This window comes from Thunnus thynnus, chromosome 15 (assembly GCF_963924715.1).
Source record: "Thunnus thynnus chromosome 15, fThuThy2.1, whole genome shotgun sequence".
NCBI lineage: Eukaryota > Metazoa > Chordata > Actinopteri > Scombriformes > Scombridae > Thunnus > Thunnus thynnus.
Window position 1 is genome coordinate 19427928 of NC_089531.1, and position 17258 is coordinate 19445185.

General features: G+C 40.1%; 1 protein-coding gene across 1 annotated transcript; it reads left to right on the plus strand.

The window, feature by feature from the left end:
- Positions 1-6453: 6453 nt before the first annotated feature.
- hepacam2 (HEPACAM family member 2) lies at positions 6454-15914 on the plus strand. Its single transcript, XM_067611204.1, has 9 exons — positions 6454-6733; positions 10231-10590; positions 10701-10988; positions 13155-13454; positions 14050-14175; positions 14528-14549; positions 14653-14687; positions 14786-14859; positions 14964-15914. Exons 1-9 carry the CDS (start codon positions 6676-6678, stop codon positions 15072-15074), a joined length of 1374 nt encoding a protein of 457 aa, XP_067467305.1. The 5' UTR covers positions 6454-6675; the 3' UTR covers positions 15075-15914.
- Positions 15915-17258: the final 1344 nt, after the last annotated feature.

Here is a 17258-nt window from a genome sequence, read left to right on the forward strand (position 1 = left end):
ACAACTTTTTGTGTCTTCTAATATTTACAATATGTTCAATGTGAAATAATGGATAGAATGAATAGAGATGTGTGTGACAAGGTATTTTTGAATCTGTGCACACTGCATTTATGAGTGTTTATGAGTTTGTAAGTGCACATGTAAGCTCTCTTTTACCTTCTTACATTATGGACACAGTTGACCATAAAATGCTCTCTTTATGAATTTAAAACAACTTACCATCCATTTTCCTTAGAAAACCAACCAACAGGCACTTGGGTAAACACAGGTCACCATGGCTTGTTTTACTTCCCACCTCTAACTGATTACATCACCTCTGTGGGTGGTTATGGGTATCACAGCTAAATACATTCAAACAAAGGAATGCCTCTATTTAAGATACTGCAGTGTGATAGGCTCCAGCCAGCTGTTCAACCACCCTTATCCATACATCTCTCTTTTTTGACAGGAACTATGTAATCTCATACCTCCACAATGTACCGGTGGGAAACATTTCACCGTGACACCTCTGGGGAAGGAGGGAGAGACCACCAGATGTTGGGCTTCGCAGCAGGGTTGCGGGGCACAGAGCACTATGTTGAATATTTTGATAAACGGTGGAGACCTGTGCTCCGGTACACACGAGCAGCCACCAGCTTGTTTGCATCGAGTGACGATAAACATTAGCACCTTCCGTGACAGGAAAGAGGGGGAATGAGGTGGTCTCTGTAAGTGCCAAAGGTGTATGTGTTTGTGTGTGTGTGTGTGTGTGTGTGTGTGTGTGTGTTGGGAGGTGGGTGTTTTGACTCCTACTTCCCTTGGCAATTCCAAAATACAAAACCATGCTTTCAGGAAATGTAAACCGTACTGGGTGCTTGTGTCTGACATTATGCTGTAGAATGTCACCTATTCCTCTCAGGTTACTTGAGGCTGTTACTGAGCCAATGAAGCTGGTCAAATAAGGTTAATATATAGGCTACCCTTTTACCTCAGATTGGTGCAAGCGTGGTGTTGTTTTCCCTTATCCTGCGCTTTACGACTGTGTGAAGCAAAGAGGGACAAGCACAGACCTGAGCAAAGGGAGTACTGACTTTCAGCCTGGGATCGTGGTCTGTCTTAACAGCCAACAGTTTACTGCTGCAGAGAACATAGAGGTGGCTGTGTTCATTCAACTCTGTATGCATGCACGTGCAACCCACCCCCACACACACACACACACACACCAGTTTGGTTTGCAGCGTGTGCGAGGTAAACATCTATTTTTCATAGATGTGTGTGTTGGATGAAATGCATTTTGCATTTCTCAGTCTGCTGGGAAATTAATTGAAGAGTCATTGCTGCAATGGAATGAATGTTCACTTTCACTTCTTTGCTTTGGTAAATATACACATTTGCGGTGCGGAGACATTTTACTCAGTCATGTCTGGAGCAGACACTTTTCATATTTAAAGTCTGTGTATGTATTTTTCTTTGCCCCACAGCAGAACATACTGTATGAGAAAAAGCAATACGGAAAAGTGCCTGTCTGGGTCTTTGATTTTATAATCTCTCTAAGGAGAAAAAGAACAGGGAACAAGATAATGTGTCTCTATGTGTGTATATGGGTGTCAACCATGTCAACACAACTGTTGAGGAAAGTTTTTTCTTTCTTTTTTTTCTTTTTTTTTATCAGTGCTACACCTGCCATTAACAGATACCATGTCACATGGGCTGCAGTGAATGTGCACTCTGTGTTATGAGTGCGCAAGACAGACATTTAAATAAAGTATTTGTGTGCCTTTTGAATTGAGAGAGCAATTATTCAAGAGAGGCACAGCAATGACAGTGAGGGAAGAAAGTGCAAATGGACTAGATGAAAATAGAACCCTGTTCTTATAGATTGACACAGAGCTGTGTGTTGTGGGTGTGTTAGGTTTTGAGCACACAAAGCTGAGTCTTTGACTGGAAGCAGAAGAGGATCTGGGTTGCAGGCAGCAGGATTTGACATCGGCTTATTTCCTGTCATTGACTGCGGGTCACATGGCGAGTGCGTGGGCGCAAGATAGTGGAATGCGTTAAAGGGGTGAGGCTCTTTCCACCAGACACACAGTCACATACACACACACACACACACACACAGCAATACATAGAGCTGGATACATGTTGTACTAAAGGAAGACATACAAATATGTAACATATCTACATTTGTTTGGACTGGGACACATATAGATAGAGGTCAAGTGTGCATAATGCAGTACAAGCACACACACACACACACACACACACACACACACACACACACACCCACACACACACAAACAGACAAACACACACTGCCCCAAACTTTCACACTATTATGACCGACGTTGAAAGTTCAGGCTTGGAGAATGCTGAGGCATTCTTTGAAAGATTCGCATCGACTCGGCCCACGCGCTCCGGGCCAGGCACTCGGTTCATGAAGTCAAGGTGCCACTTAGGCAAGAACAGTGAGATCCAGAGAGAGATACAAGGGTTCAACGGTGCAGCAGTAAAAAAGTGTTGTTCACATACGAGCATAAGGGAAAAACATACACCCACACACATGCATGCACGCACGCACGCACACTGCGCAGCGTGTGTGTCCAACATTCTATGTTTCCCACTGTTATAAATCTTTGTGTGTGAATGAAACTTTGTCATCCAATCAAATCACTCACAGGCATTGCAGAAATCCCCGCCCCTTTTCTTTGGTCCCTCTACTGCTCCACTTAACTCAACTCTCTCTCTCTCTCTCTCTCTGTCTTCTCTGTGTTCTCTTTCAGCTAAAGGGTAACATTTCTACATATGAAGCCAAAAAACATTTCAAGTTGTCATCCGAGATGTGACATCCTCTTATTGACAACCTCAAAGGCACGACTGTATGTGCCCGCTTCTCGTTTTGGTCGCACAGTAATTGATTGCGTGTGTGAGAGTGCTGTCTTTTCCTGTCAACTACTCTTTAATATGACTTGAGTTGGTGTAATATATAGGTGAGTGTTTGTGATGTCATAAACGTGCTCTTCCTACGCTTTCACATCCTCGAGGGGCCCCTTTAATATAACGACACAGTCGCATTTATCTTTTATACCACACTTCAGATTAAGAGAGGCATACGTATGTGAGCCTGTATCACAGTAGGCCCATGACACCCTATGTGGCCCCACTGTAACGACTGCTCCAGACACACACACACACACATGCACGCACGTGTGCCAATAGTGTGGCCTTGATGTGGGCTGGTGTGCTGTGTCTGCTCTGAGTGCCTGCAGCTGGAGGCCAAGGCTGCTAGAGGAGAGGAGGAATGAAAAAAAGGAGGAGAGGAAGGATCCAAAAGTGAAGAAAGAGAGGGAGACACTAAGAGAACATGGACGCAGGGTTGGAAAGGATAAAAAAAATTATCAAAGACCAACAAAAATAAGAGTGAGGAGGAGTTTATGTGGGTGTAACTTAACAAATCTGAAATGAAAGAAAAATGATTTAGTATCTCAAGAATAAACAGGGTGAGATAATATGATGAGGATGAGGAGGAAGAGGAGGAGGCTTCTAGGAGGCTGGCAGTCCAGCGGGTTAGAGTTGTGGTGAACATGGCAACAGTCACAGACACGAGCTGGAAGGCCGAAAATGGAAAATGTGACATGTTTTAGCACAGCAAGAGGGCCCCCATTTGAGGTTGTGTGTGTGTGTGTGGGTGTGGGTGTGGGTGTGGTGTGTCACTTAGCTCCTGTGTCCTGGCTTTCGGAGGGCGGTCATACCAGGCTATACCATACCATACTGTACTTTATCTTATCAGATAAACTGGGCAGAGCCAGACTAGACTAGCTTCAGTTTGCTTGTGTTCCTCACTTTCACGTGTTTCATGAGTTTATGGGTGTGGATCATGAAATCCACTTGATAGAATGTCGGATTGCATCCATCGATTGTGTCATTCTTAATCATGTAAGAGCACGCTTATGCACAGGTATCAGGACCACGTACTGAGCAGACATGTGAAACGTTCAGTTAGTCAATTTGTCATAACTCAACATCCAAACTGCTGTCACGAGCATTTAAAGGATTTAATATTCACTGTTAGGAAATTATGTTTACCCTATTAACTGTATGACTCTTAGCTTAAGGGTGGATCTACTTTTCACACTCATCACTCAGCAAGAGTGTGTCAAGTCAAAAGGTCACAGTATAAGCCAAAACATCCTAATCCAGCCTTTAGCTAAGCTCTGTTAGTATTTCTCAATATCCCCCTGTCGTATGACAATTTGTTGTTCCCTTTTGAATGAAAGCACACAATTACTTCACTTCACTTAGAATACTGTAATGCTTTTTAATAATGTTATTAGTCAGTGCTCTTAACTGGAGCGACATAAGTTGAAGGAATAATATTAAATCCTTAATTCATCAATGATCCAAACAATCACTGGGAAGGGCATGGTATAGTGATATATCATATTGCTGCTATCCTAAACAGCCATGTATCTCCAAAACATCACCTTTTCATGTAAAACGGCTTTCAGCAGCAGTTTTCAGCTTTGTGACACAATATAGTCCAATGGATTTTTTAAAAATGGTATTCAGATTTTCTCAAGGAATACGTAATCCTTCACTTTATCTGAACAATTCAAAATCCCTTGGTTTTCACAGGATAGCAGCGATATATTCCCCATAGTATGATCATATGTGATAGAGAAAGATAAATAAACAAAAGGATGAAAGAAAGGAGAATTTTTGAACTGGTCAAGTCACGTAAGGCCAAATAAAGTGAATGACAGGGTCTGTCGTAGCCACAGCAGGACATGGAGCAGTGGGTAAATGGATAAGTGGATAAATCTAACGGATCATGATATGATTATAAAAAGAGAGGAAACAAAAGCATGTCAGCTTCACAAATTCTGTTCATTTTTAATTTAAACTTTTCTTTATTTTCTTTTACTGTGAAGACATTGCTTCAGTTTATAGCATCACAAGCCAAAAAGGTTGGGAAACACTATTATAGAGCCATGCAATGCCAGTGTGTGTCATACAAACAATTGGCTTTGATTATGTATTAATCAAACCTGAAGTCCATAAAGTGCTGTGCAGTACAATTTGTGAATCTGCTGGCACACTTTGTGTAGTGGATGGTGCACTGACCCCATCTAAAGGCGAAGAAGAGACTTGCGGATTCTTGTGGCTTCACAAAGTGAAGTGAGGAAACCAGACAATGCTGCAAATCTTTCATTTTCAAATACTACAATAGTATCATCAAACATAGCAGACTTTTTTTCTACATATTTTTATGAAGAACATTTAACTGATATTATTTAGACTGTGCTGATGTTCTCATCTAAGTTTCATTTGCTAAATGTATATCAAACATGAATAGATGATTGTGAGTCAAATACGCCACATCACGTGTTCTCACAAACAAATACTTTATTGATGTGAAATAAAAACCTCGGTTTTAACCATTAATCAGTAAACGGGCATCCTGCAATGGAGTGCTTGACAACAGAGAAAATAATCAGCTTCTTTAATGGTGCCATCACCAAACTAGGCACTCATTTACACTGCCCACAATGGCCTAATTCATTCATTCTGCAGTTCAGTCCTAAGTTTCACCACATCCTTTCAGAGGATGACCATGCAAAAAAAAAAAAAAAAAAAAAAACTCTTTTGCACAAGTCACTGAGCGGACATAGTGAGTGTTTAAGATTCTAACATGTGGCTAATGTGTGTTTTCTGTAAAGCACTTGTCTCTAAACATATACCGTATATGACAAGCACGCCTTGTATACATTAAGGAATTATTTGAAAAACATAAAGTGAATGCCTTTTAACATTATTTCATGGACTGTAATCATCTTTAGTCTTCTATAGGCCTACAAGTAAAACACACACTGGCTATGACACAAACAAGTCTTTGTCAGGGTGTTTGCAGGCTGCAAACATGTTGAGAGACAAAGTTAACCACACATTTTCTTCTTCAGTCTTTATGTCTTGGAATCATTTTTCATCCACAGTGTCTCCCTGAGGGCTGAAAAACAATATGAAACTGTTGTCAACGGACAGTATATCCCTCTGATCTTGATGAGAGTCTGTATCCTGAAGTCATCTGAAAGGTCATACCTGAGTTTTACCCCAGTATCTGTTTCTCTGTTTTGTCTTCTTAATTCTGGACTACAAAATCGTTACAAACAGAATAACTGATTTCTGACCACTGAAAGCTCTGTAACTTAACCAAATTTTAGCAGTTGCAAGCTCTCCATCTGTTTGCTTTTTCTTTTTTTTCACACCCTAAGGGACCAAAGCAGACAGCTGGTGTATTATAATGTAAAGAAACGGCTTCCATTCTACTCTCAACTATCCTTTTACAATTTTATGTCTCAGTTTCTTTTGGACAGAGTGAAACCTTCCGCCTTAGGGCAACTGTGTGTGTGTATGTGTGTAAGAGAGAGCACCATACTGTGCTGTCCCTCTGCCAGGTGGACCTCTTCCTCTTGGTGTCACCTGGGAGGGGCCTGGATGGCTGCATGCAGGCTGAAGCTAGCTCCTCTTATTTCCCTGGCAAATGTTGTCACCACCAGTCACATTTCTCTCCTCCTCCTCCTCCTCCTCCTCCTCCTCCTCTCTCTCTCTCTCTCTCCTCCACTCTTCTCCTCCTTCCTACATCCCTCACTCCTTGTCTGCCTGTCACAAGTCCCACATATCCCTAGAGGATAAGATGCCATGGAGGCCACAGGAGGAACGGCGCTTTGTGTCTGCTCATTTCTGTTCATCCTAACAGGTGAGCGTTCGGTTGTCGTGGCGGGATACGTGTTGTCCTTGAGTTGTCATTGTTGTGTAGCTGTATAGCAGTTGCTGTGGTTGCTGTGTTTGTTTGGTTGGCAGGGTAAAACTGAGGGGTAAGTTGAGGAAGTTTTGTTGTGGTGCGCAGTAACAGAATGTACACTGAAACCTTGTGAAATCCTTCATCTCACAATGGTTTTGAAGGGTTCCTCTCAGTGTAGCAGTAATGAAACTGGGCTGCAAAATTTTAAAAATGCAAAAATAGACTCCTGTTGGCATGACAGGGGAATTTAAGGACATCTACTGTATGATTTTATTTTATTTTCTTTTACCAAATTTAACTTTATATCCTAATATTGGAACGCTTTTCACCCTCTCCACATCTTTTTTTCAATTTAAGCTTGATTCTTTGCAAGTGTCCTTCTAAAATCTATTTTGCTTTATTTTGCATGTACTTTCCATAGTCTTCACCATGTGACTTTACAGAATTAGCTTTTCTATTACTGTTGGCTGTAAGTTTAAAACAATAGGAAGGGGTCAGTGGAAAGAAGAAGTGACATAGGCCACAGTTCTGTGACTCACTGATAACAGACATAACCAGCATCTCTCACATGACAGAAACATAAACCTCAAACATGGATTCTCCCCTTGCTTTGGTGTTTGTATCATCAACCCGCCTTAAGGACCAGTATTTGTCTTATCTGAAAGAGGCCAGAGGATGGTGGTGCACCCGCGTTTGGACATGCACCGGGTGACTTTATTTAGTATCCAAACAACTTGGATGTGTGTGAGGGTGATAAGAGGCAGGTGCTTGTGGCTCTCTACATGTAGTTGTTTGAATGTGTGTGTGCACCTTGTTACCTGTGTGTGTGTGCATGACCAATAATGAAGATATCCTCTCACCCAAAAGCCCATTGTCGCTCTAATCTCCTCTTCCACTGTACCTTATCACCACAACAATCCCCCTGGTGTTTGGGGACAACAATGAAGGAGCGGGCTCGGCACACTTCTCCTCATTCTGCCTTTTCACCAGGTCTCAGCTGGTGTAAACACTGGCACACTCCTGCTTCTGACAACACACACACACACACACACACACACACACACACACAAACACACGGCCACACTTACACAGAAACTGGCCTGAAGGCCTGTGAGAGTGGAACGTGTCGCGTGGGCGTCGGTGCTGCATGTATTATTTAGGACATAACACCAGGCAGACAGTGAATCTATTGTGATGGGCAACATGGGTAGCAGTTACCAGGAACCTGGCTGACACTAGCTGGACGTCCCTGAGGAGGAAGTATTTAGTGGTCAGCTGGGAGGACAGAGAAGAGGGTGATAAAGACAAAAAGAGATTAGAGGTAGAGATGTGAGTGAGAGAAGTAGATGAAAATGCTTTAATTAATCAATTAATGTAACATACTTTTCTCCCATTTTTATATCAGTGTGGTTGTTACACTTGAATTGGTTCAACGAGAATTTTTTCTTCAACATCTAAAGATTAAATAATTTGAGAATATATCACAATCATCTTTCATGAGTATTTCTCCACCTACCACTGAGTCATTTCCTTAATTCTGAGTAAAAGAAGACACAAAGTCAGAAAGTGAGACACATGTGGGAGAAAGGGGGAGTTAAAAGAGATTCCTGTGAACAAAAAGTGAGAGGTTTTAGAGAGTTTGCATCACAGCAGCACTGCCTACTCACATGCTGTTCATGCTAAGCTCAACCTGGCATCCAAACAGCCCACTAATTCACCTCATTTTTAAACCTTAAAACTGTCAAAAACTCCTAAAGAACACAGTTAAAAGTTGTCGAAAAACTCCTGCCAAATGGCACCATCGGGTCATGGCTCAGGTGAAACATTAAGGGTCTGTGAATGTAATATAGATAAGGAAACATGTCTGATTGAATAATTTCATTTTTACAATGCACTGAGTTTAGAGTTTACACCGTCGCCATACATAGTGATATCCGCTGAAAAACAACAACTGCTCCCCCATTTGTTTTTTTCTTCCAAGCTTTCTGTTTTCAGTCCGTAACCAGCGAACAAACTGCCCCGGCAACCAGCAAGCGCTCAAACAGACGGCAAGGTGCAATAGATCAACAGTTATCTCGTTTCTTCAGACAGCCCAAGTGTTTGTTTTGCGAAGAGTTGGGATGAAAGAAACAGGCCGCGTCCTTGTCTGACAACAAGGGCACTCTGTATTGAGCTGAGTCAATATTAACTCATTATAGTTTCAGGACCTGAACGATTTAAAGACCAGGATATAGATTATAAGATCAGACAGTCAAAACAGACCTGAGTTCATTTTTAAATGATAATAGCCCTGTTTAACCTTTATATTATCATCCTCATGCCATCTAGTTGTTTTAATACTCAGTTGGGCTGCCAGTATTGCTGAAATCAATTGCATAAAGTGAATTATAATATTTTTACAATATTGATCAATATACTGTAATTCATGATATAAAAAATATGTGCAAAATCAGATTTAGCTTGTAACTAAGTGTTAGTTAGAAATGTCTTGAATTAGTTAATTAGGACAACAAAAGTTTATAAAACAAAAAATAAATATAATAATATATAGTATGATTGCACAGTAAGTTGATAAATGATAATACTGATAATAATACACCCAAAAAACAATTAATGCCATGATGCAGCATTAATATGATATACTTTTCAAGCCACACTGAGTGGATTTTCATCTTTTTGTGGTTGCTATCATATACACAGAAGGGAGAGGACTAGACCAATATATTAGTATGCATGTTTTATGTACCAGTTGTTTTTTTGTTAGTAAAACTGCTGTAATCAATATTCTCATATTAACAGTGGGTCTGCTGACTATGTGTAATGTGAAAGAAGTCTTTCATAGTGACACACCCATTAGATCATCTGACTCTACACTTTCCCTGAAGTATATGAGGCATTTTAGTTTCTTTTTGCTCTTTGTTTTGGTTTTCTGTCCTGCAACTTTACTGTTTTGGTTCAGTCTCAACACTCTCATAATTACAGTTTCCAGCAGCAGTGGGCAGCTGTTTTCATCTAAAATCTGACCTTAGGCTAACTGCTAGATGGAAAAATTTAGCAACTTGCTAGTGAACATAGTGGAGCATTTATTAACTAAAGAGTCATATATTTATGAATGCTAATGTTGCTCTGTATCTGCTGTATATGTAAATGTAGTGTTTTGAACTTGTTGTGCTGCCCCCAAGTGGCCAATAAAGCAATTATTGCAGCTTTGAATAGCTGATATCAGGTTGTCCTTCCTCACAATAACAGGCTGCAAGACATTTTATTTTCTTTGCACATTTTATTAATTAGTTTCCATTACCACTGAAATTGCAGTTGGCTCAATTCATCTGAAACTGTTGCTAATGCACTAAACAGTGTTCATCCCTAAAATAATTCTGGTCCTAAATTAATATGCTTTTCATTACCTCCCTCACTCTGTCTTAATCTCTTGTCATCTTCCACCAACACAGAGGTCAGCTCGGAGTTTATCCACATCCCCTCATTAGTCCACCATGGTACTGAAGGGAAGCCCCTGCTCCTGCCTGTTGAGATTCACTTCCAGTTGGACGAGGTGGAGATCCAGGGAACATGGTCCCACACTACGACAAGTGGCACCAGGACCACGTTGGTGACGTTCACCAAAAATGCCACAATCACTGACATGATGTATCGCAACCATATCCTCTTCAGAGAACCCAATGTTTCTTTGTTAATTCGGAAATTAAACCAGGACGATGAGGGGGATTATCACCTAAACCTCAACATCCAGTTTCATAACAATAAAGGACTGGTTGTCAAAGAGGAGAAAACAGTGCGTGTGATTGTGGATGGTGAGTGTTTTAAAGGTCTTTCCTCATATTTCCTGTCATGCCGACCTGTTGATGACACTTATTTGACAAAACCCTAAATTTACCAACTCTTTTTGTTTTTTTTCCCTTAGTCCCAGTGTCCATTCCAGTCATTGAGAAGTACCCATCGTATGCAGTTGTTGAGGACAAAGCGAACGTTACCTGGACTTGTTCTGTTGAGAGAGGAACAAGAGTTGTGTTTCAGTGGTTGAGGGACAATGTCCCTCTGGGTCCCGGTGACAGATACCACTTCTCCCACGACAACTCTACGCTGTTTATCAATCCTGTGAGAAAAGAGGACAAGGGAACTTATCGGTGTATTGCCAGCAACCCAATCAGCAAGGGTCGGCAGAGCAGGAACATGGAACTCAATGTCTACTGTGAGTAGATATATCCATCTGTATTCTCCTTCTTCCTCTCTTCCATCTTATCAACAAGAAACATGATTTATATGAAAAATGTATGTAAGCTGAGGATATGTTCACACTATATATTTTTGAAGCAGGATATTTAAACTAAACTGCAATTTCGTTAGCTCAGAACAGTTAAATTACATGCTGTTTGACTGAGATGGTACCGTATAACCACATCAACACCACCTAAAAAACTAGGTGTGAGAATGTAATATATCAAACGTTTCTCAGACCCAGCAGCTCCTGGAGTTAAGAAAGTCTGGCAGAACAAATTGTTGCTAAATTTTATGGTTTTTTATCCACACAAGTAACATCCAAGGACACCAGAGATGGTGAAATTACAGCAAATACTAGTCTATAACACCTAGTATAAATTGGGAGTGGATTGGATTAAAAAAAAACAATAAAAATATATTAGTATGAGGTACAGTGCTTGTGAGTCCATGTAACCTTTGTTTACAAGCTGCTGTTAACTTGTAATTAGGCAGGATGAAGCTAAATGAACCAAATACAGAAATGCCATAAAATCAAAAACACAGTCTAAGAAAGTAAACTGTTGGTATGATTGCTCTCATATAAGCCTATTCATGTGGCACACATTGGACCCGGATCTATTAACATTACAAGGCCCCCCCCCAAAAAGAACCAAAAACGTGGCTGATGAAACTTTTTCAATAAAATTAGTCACAAAGCTCCTCTGCTAATAACAACACATAGAATAAATCTATTTTTCAATTTTCTCTTTCGTACTGGAAGGATTAGGTCATATGTAAATTCATGAGATCAGACTATTTACTGACAACTGAAAACACGTGGGTGCTATTTGCATGGGAGCAGACTTATCAGACAGAGCGCCCCTGTTCTACCAGGAAGGGTGTAGATATACTGATAAACTTAGTGAGTCTGAAGTTGCGCCGACAACATACCTGTAATCTTTCCATGAATGAATTTGAATGTGTTTTTCAGAAGACAGATGTTTCTAAGTTGATAGGACTTGAAATTTGAAGACACACACGTGCAACTTTCTTATTTTTTTTGTCCATCACTTCGGTCAGAGTGTTCAAACAGTGGGTGTGTTGATATAGTAACTGAGAACTGTGCCTCTAGTCAATTATGCATTGTCATAATTTCTGTTTGCATAGACAGAACATGTTTGTGTTGGCACTCAGTAACATCCTACAGAAAGCTAGAATCCAATACCAACAGTTAAGATACCTCCTGTTCAGTTTCTACTGCAACCAGAGTCTTTAGTAATGCTATTGTGTGTGTGTAAGTGACTGACAACAACATATACATTTTTTTTTTACTTCCTGTATTAGGGATGCAGTAGGTATGGTAGCATATTGCTGCCACCATGAAAAAATATCTGCTCATCTCAAGGGGAAAATCTTGTGATTACAATGAAGTCTTTGTATTGTTATGACAAGGTTTTATGACATGCTGTTATAGTACGTTGTTTTCATTTGTTAATAGCAAAAAAATCTGAAGAGACAAAATCATAGCCTGTATCAGAGAAACTGACCATGACTTTTTTACTAGTTAAGTTTTATTTTGTGCTTGGGATGAGACCCAGTGAGATTTTGCTGTTACTGAGCAAACACAGCAGATAGTATTATCTTAAATATGTTTACGATAAGTAGAAAGTTTTGGGGTGTCAAGGGGGAAAAAAAATCAGTCTAACTTCTTAAAAGTAGCGTCTTTTCTCATTGATCATCCGGAGGGGCTAAAGGGGTTGTACTGATAGAAGTCTTAGTCCTAGATTGAAGCACACAGTCTACAGTTGTAAATCAAACAAAGAGATGCCTTATCAACCATGTAATGTTAAGAACAGTTTACTTTACTTAGCTTATTTTCAGTTTACTTAAATGGCAAGTAACTTTATTACGGCATGCAGCACTGCCCCATTTCACACACTGACATCACTAAATTGCCCAGTGTTTGCCCAGGAGGGGCAAACACTGTTCTTCCCATATGATGACTTATTCTGCTAGACTGTGGATTGAACATGTGACCTTTCAAACCCATGATGCATTAAAATGAGACAGTTTACAGTAAACTAACCATTCTGTATAATAAAGCACCCTATTACTAGCAAACTGTCATGTTTCCCTGACCCACTGTCGGCCTCTACAGATGGCCCCTACAACCTGGAGGTGAACTCGGGCCAGGGCCTGCGGACAGGGGAGGTGTTCACCATCAACCCTGGAGAACTGGTCTTCTTCGAATGCCAGGCTGATTCCAACCCACCCAACAGCTACGTCTGGATCTCCAAGAGCCGCAACACGACCCAGATCATCACAGAGGGCCCGCGGCTAGAGGTGCGCTCCTACAGACTGGCCCAGGCTGAGGAGTACATGTGCCGCGCTTTCAACAACGCGACGCAGAAGCAGGATGAGGCCGAGTTCACTCTGGTGGTGGCCAGCTTAGGAACAGGTGGGTAGGGGGTGGATCATGGCAAGAAGGAGCAGAGCGTGGGTAGATTTTGGGAATCCTATGAGATAAACACTGTGTAAACAATGTGTCATGCCAAAAGCAGAACAAGCTATGAGAGATATTGCTTGACAGTGGCCAGTTTTTAGTAGAGGAAATACTGTAGTTGGAGCAGTGTGTGCACAGCAGACGAGAAGTGAAACCAGATTATGAATATAGCATGAAATATACATGACTACTATGAAACTCCCATTTTATCTCTGTTGCTAGGTTCCATTTTCTGCAGCCTGTATTAAAGTTCAGTGGCTGGGAAAGTAAACAGAGGATAACAGCTGCTGTATTTGTTGACTAAGTTTTATAGCATGTTCAGTTTCTGTGTGCCGAATGGGACATTGATATGTTGTCTTGGTGATACTGAGAAAGGCTCACTGATGGCTGCCGCTGATACCGGTTATGATTTAAGATGCTGTTTATTGAGTCAACAGCAAGTCGTGACAGCATTAATTTTCCTTTTACATCAAAAACTCAATTCAAACTTGATGGCTAACCTTTTAAAAATAACTATAAATATCAATGTCCCTCCTGTGTTTGTTTACAGGGAAAGAGAAGCACACCCAGGAGGGCGGCTCTGTAACCCCGCTGGCAGCCATTACTGTCTGCTCTCTGTTCATCATCAGCTGTATGCTGCTATTCTTCCTCAAGAGAACCTGTCATCCTAAGAGAGGTTAGATGGTCTATTCTGCTGCTGCTTTGAGCCCACATTCAGTCCAGCAACCAGTTTACTGTAATATGTTGTGTACAGTTTAAATCTGGATGTCTGAATAGCCGAGATCTGAATATCATAGCAGTTAAATTATCACCTTTTTCTGGCATAAGATAACACTAACGGCTGGCTGCACCAAGTTCTCACATGTTGAAGTTAATCATAAATGTAAATGACTTGCAAATGTCTGACGGGAACTAGTGCAAAGTAACTACAGCACATGAGGAAGTCACGCTATAATATTTTATGTGTTGACATTTCTGCATTTGTGAATCATTATTTCCCCATTTCTCTTTCTCTACATTATCAACAGTGCTTATGAACATTTACAACAGGTAAGATTCTTGATTATGAAATTAAAACAGACACTAATGACCACACTTTTAAGACACATATAAGCTTTAACTAACAGCTTTATTTGCCTGTTTTTTCTGGCAGGCCGCTTGCAGAGCAGAAACGACCACATCGCTCAGGTAGGCTGCTGATTGTTATTTATTGATATTTTTACCTGCTTATACCATCAAATGTACTGTACTGTGTTGGTCTGATACTAACACCTCTGTATAAACAGGTCATGAGGATGCATCAGAAGACTTTGGCATCTACGAGTTTGTCTCCATACCTGGGAAAATGGAATCTGCACAGGTATTTTTCTGACATAAATTCAGTGATAAAGTAACAAGATTTTGAAGCTTTTGTTCACTGTTGAACAGTTTAGCTTTCATTTTTCTTTACAACTGTCCCTGCAGGCATCGTGCAGATCTCTGGCTCGCTTCGAGTCGGTTCAGGATATGCACACCACCATCTATGATGTGATCAGACACGTACCTGAAACCCCCAGCCACAGTTTGCTCAAGTAACTTTGACCTCGAGGTTTGAGATGTAACTTGCAGCTGTTTCACTTGAAGACTCTTGTGTAGCTTTATTCTCTTCAGTCTCTGTTGTCAAAGCCCGAAGCTGACTTTTTTTTTTGCACAAGGGATGGCAGAGACGTGTGTGAGCACACAACCTGGTCATGCACTGTTATTGTCCAGAGTTTAGGACAGATGTTTTTGAAATTAAGGTTTATGTATGGCTTGACATTTGTATGTGAAGGTCTAACTGAAGTTGAAACTGTGTTGTTTTTTTTTGTTCTGTTCAAAAATGAAGATCAGTTGGATGATATGAAACCACACAAAACAGTAACAGCTTTTCTTACATTTATTTGAAGATCTTTTTGTCTTAAAGTATATCTACAAGTTACCTGCAAGACAAATTACCATTCCTACATCTTAATTACTATTTTTAAAAAGCTGAATTTAAATATTAAGGCTTTAGTTGCCATCTCAACGTAGATGGATTTGTATAATATCATTGGAATTTGAGATCCCTCCCCCAAAAGAGCCTGTTTTGTGAGCAGACAAGTGTTATGATGCATTATCCTTTATGAAATATACTGTGTTTAGTTTAAAGTTTTGATGAGCATCAAGTGTAAATATTATACATGGATTATACTTCAGATTCTTTATACATATTATTCTATTTCTATGTTTCACTCAAATCTATTTATTCCTATACAAACACTTAACCCTGTTTCCAGAAATGTAGCATTTTTTCTGCTCAACATGGATATAATGAAATGCTGAAACAAAGAAGATGATTAATGATTCTTAAATTATTGTACAGTTTGCATTCACATGTTTGTTTTGTACTTTATTAAAGATATAACTGTTTACTAATCTGGGCCATTTCTAAATACTTGTTTGTTGCTTACAACCAGACAGAGACAACATACTGGATTCTTCTAGAAATCTGTTAATATATGACAGTTGTTATGCCACCCTATCACAATTGTATGAGTTGTATTTGTTGCAAAATTGCTGCAGAGTGCTTGTTCCTCTCAGCCTTGTTGTATTGGTATGCGGTGTACCTGGTGTGATACGGAGACAGGCAGCAACAGACGGATGGTTCAGCATGTGGCAGTGTGCCCTCCACCTGCTCCTGCTGGGACCTTGTCACGAGTAGATAAAAACCTGAGTGCTTGCTCCTAAACAGGCATGGAGAGAACCAGACACAAAGACGTTTTGTTAAGAAAGTAGAGGTCAAACTTTATCTGCAATTAGCAAAACTGATTAGAGTCTCCCACCTTGAACAATGTATCACTGAAAAGCTTTCTGCTATGATTCAGCTTGTTACCAAAACATTATTTTGTCCCTATCATGTCTCTTTTATGCTGAGTGATCCCATTTAAATGCATGACAAAGGCTGCTGCACTAAAAATGCCCTAATTAACAAGCTAGTTTAAGTATTTTATCTTAAAGCCCCTGAAAACTTGATATTATTGCATATATATATATATAGTTATTTATAACATTTTATGTATTTGAGAAAATAATTAAAGTTATAAAAAAACATCTTTACCTAAGCTACTCTGCCTTATCATGACTGTCTGGGTATGGATGGATCAGATTTGACTGACAGTGACCAAACAGCCGCTCATCAGATTCTTATTCAAATGTTGCTGAATCCTGATTGATGCATGGACATATAGGACATCATCTTTTTTTTTTTTTTTACACCTGGGCCCTGCCCACTTCAAGGCACTGACATCACAGACAAAAACACAGATGCAGAAATCTCTCAAGTGACATTACCGACCATCTTCTAACTTTGTCAGAAAATTGTGCGTTAATGTAGAAACACATCACTCAAATTATGAAGCTGATTGAGCAAAAATGGGCCTTCAAAATACATTTCGAAATTGAAACAATTGAAGAGATTTGGCACTTATTTTAGAATATTATTAGCTTTCTAAGAGAGCTATTAAAAGAGGAGGAAGTATTTGGTATATTGTTGCTCATTCCCTTGTTAAGGAAAATACATATTCTGAATTCTGACCTCATACAGCGCTATAAAGTGTTGCTTATCATAATGCCCACCTGCATAACAACAAGCAATTTATTGAATCAAGCTCTAATTATAGCTTATGAACTGACCAGGTGAGTGTGCTATGTCTTTGTGGTGGCATCTCCGGGTAGGGGCTGCCATCTGTTCCGTCTCAGTGT

Coding starts and splice junctions, on each gene's coding strand:
- hepacam2 (XM_067611204.1), top strand. CDS start 6,676: ATGGAGGCCACAGGAGGAACGGCGCTTTGTGTCTGCTCATTTCTGTTC. Junction 6,734..10,230: donor ATTTCTGTTCATCCTAACAG/GTGAGCGTTCGG, acceptor CCACCAACACAG/AGGTCAGCTCGGAGTTTATC. Junction 14,550..14,652: donor CTTATGAACATTTACAACAG/GTAAGATTCTTG, acceptor TTTTTCTGGCAG/GCCGCTTGCAGAGCAGAAAC.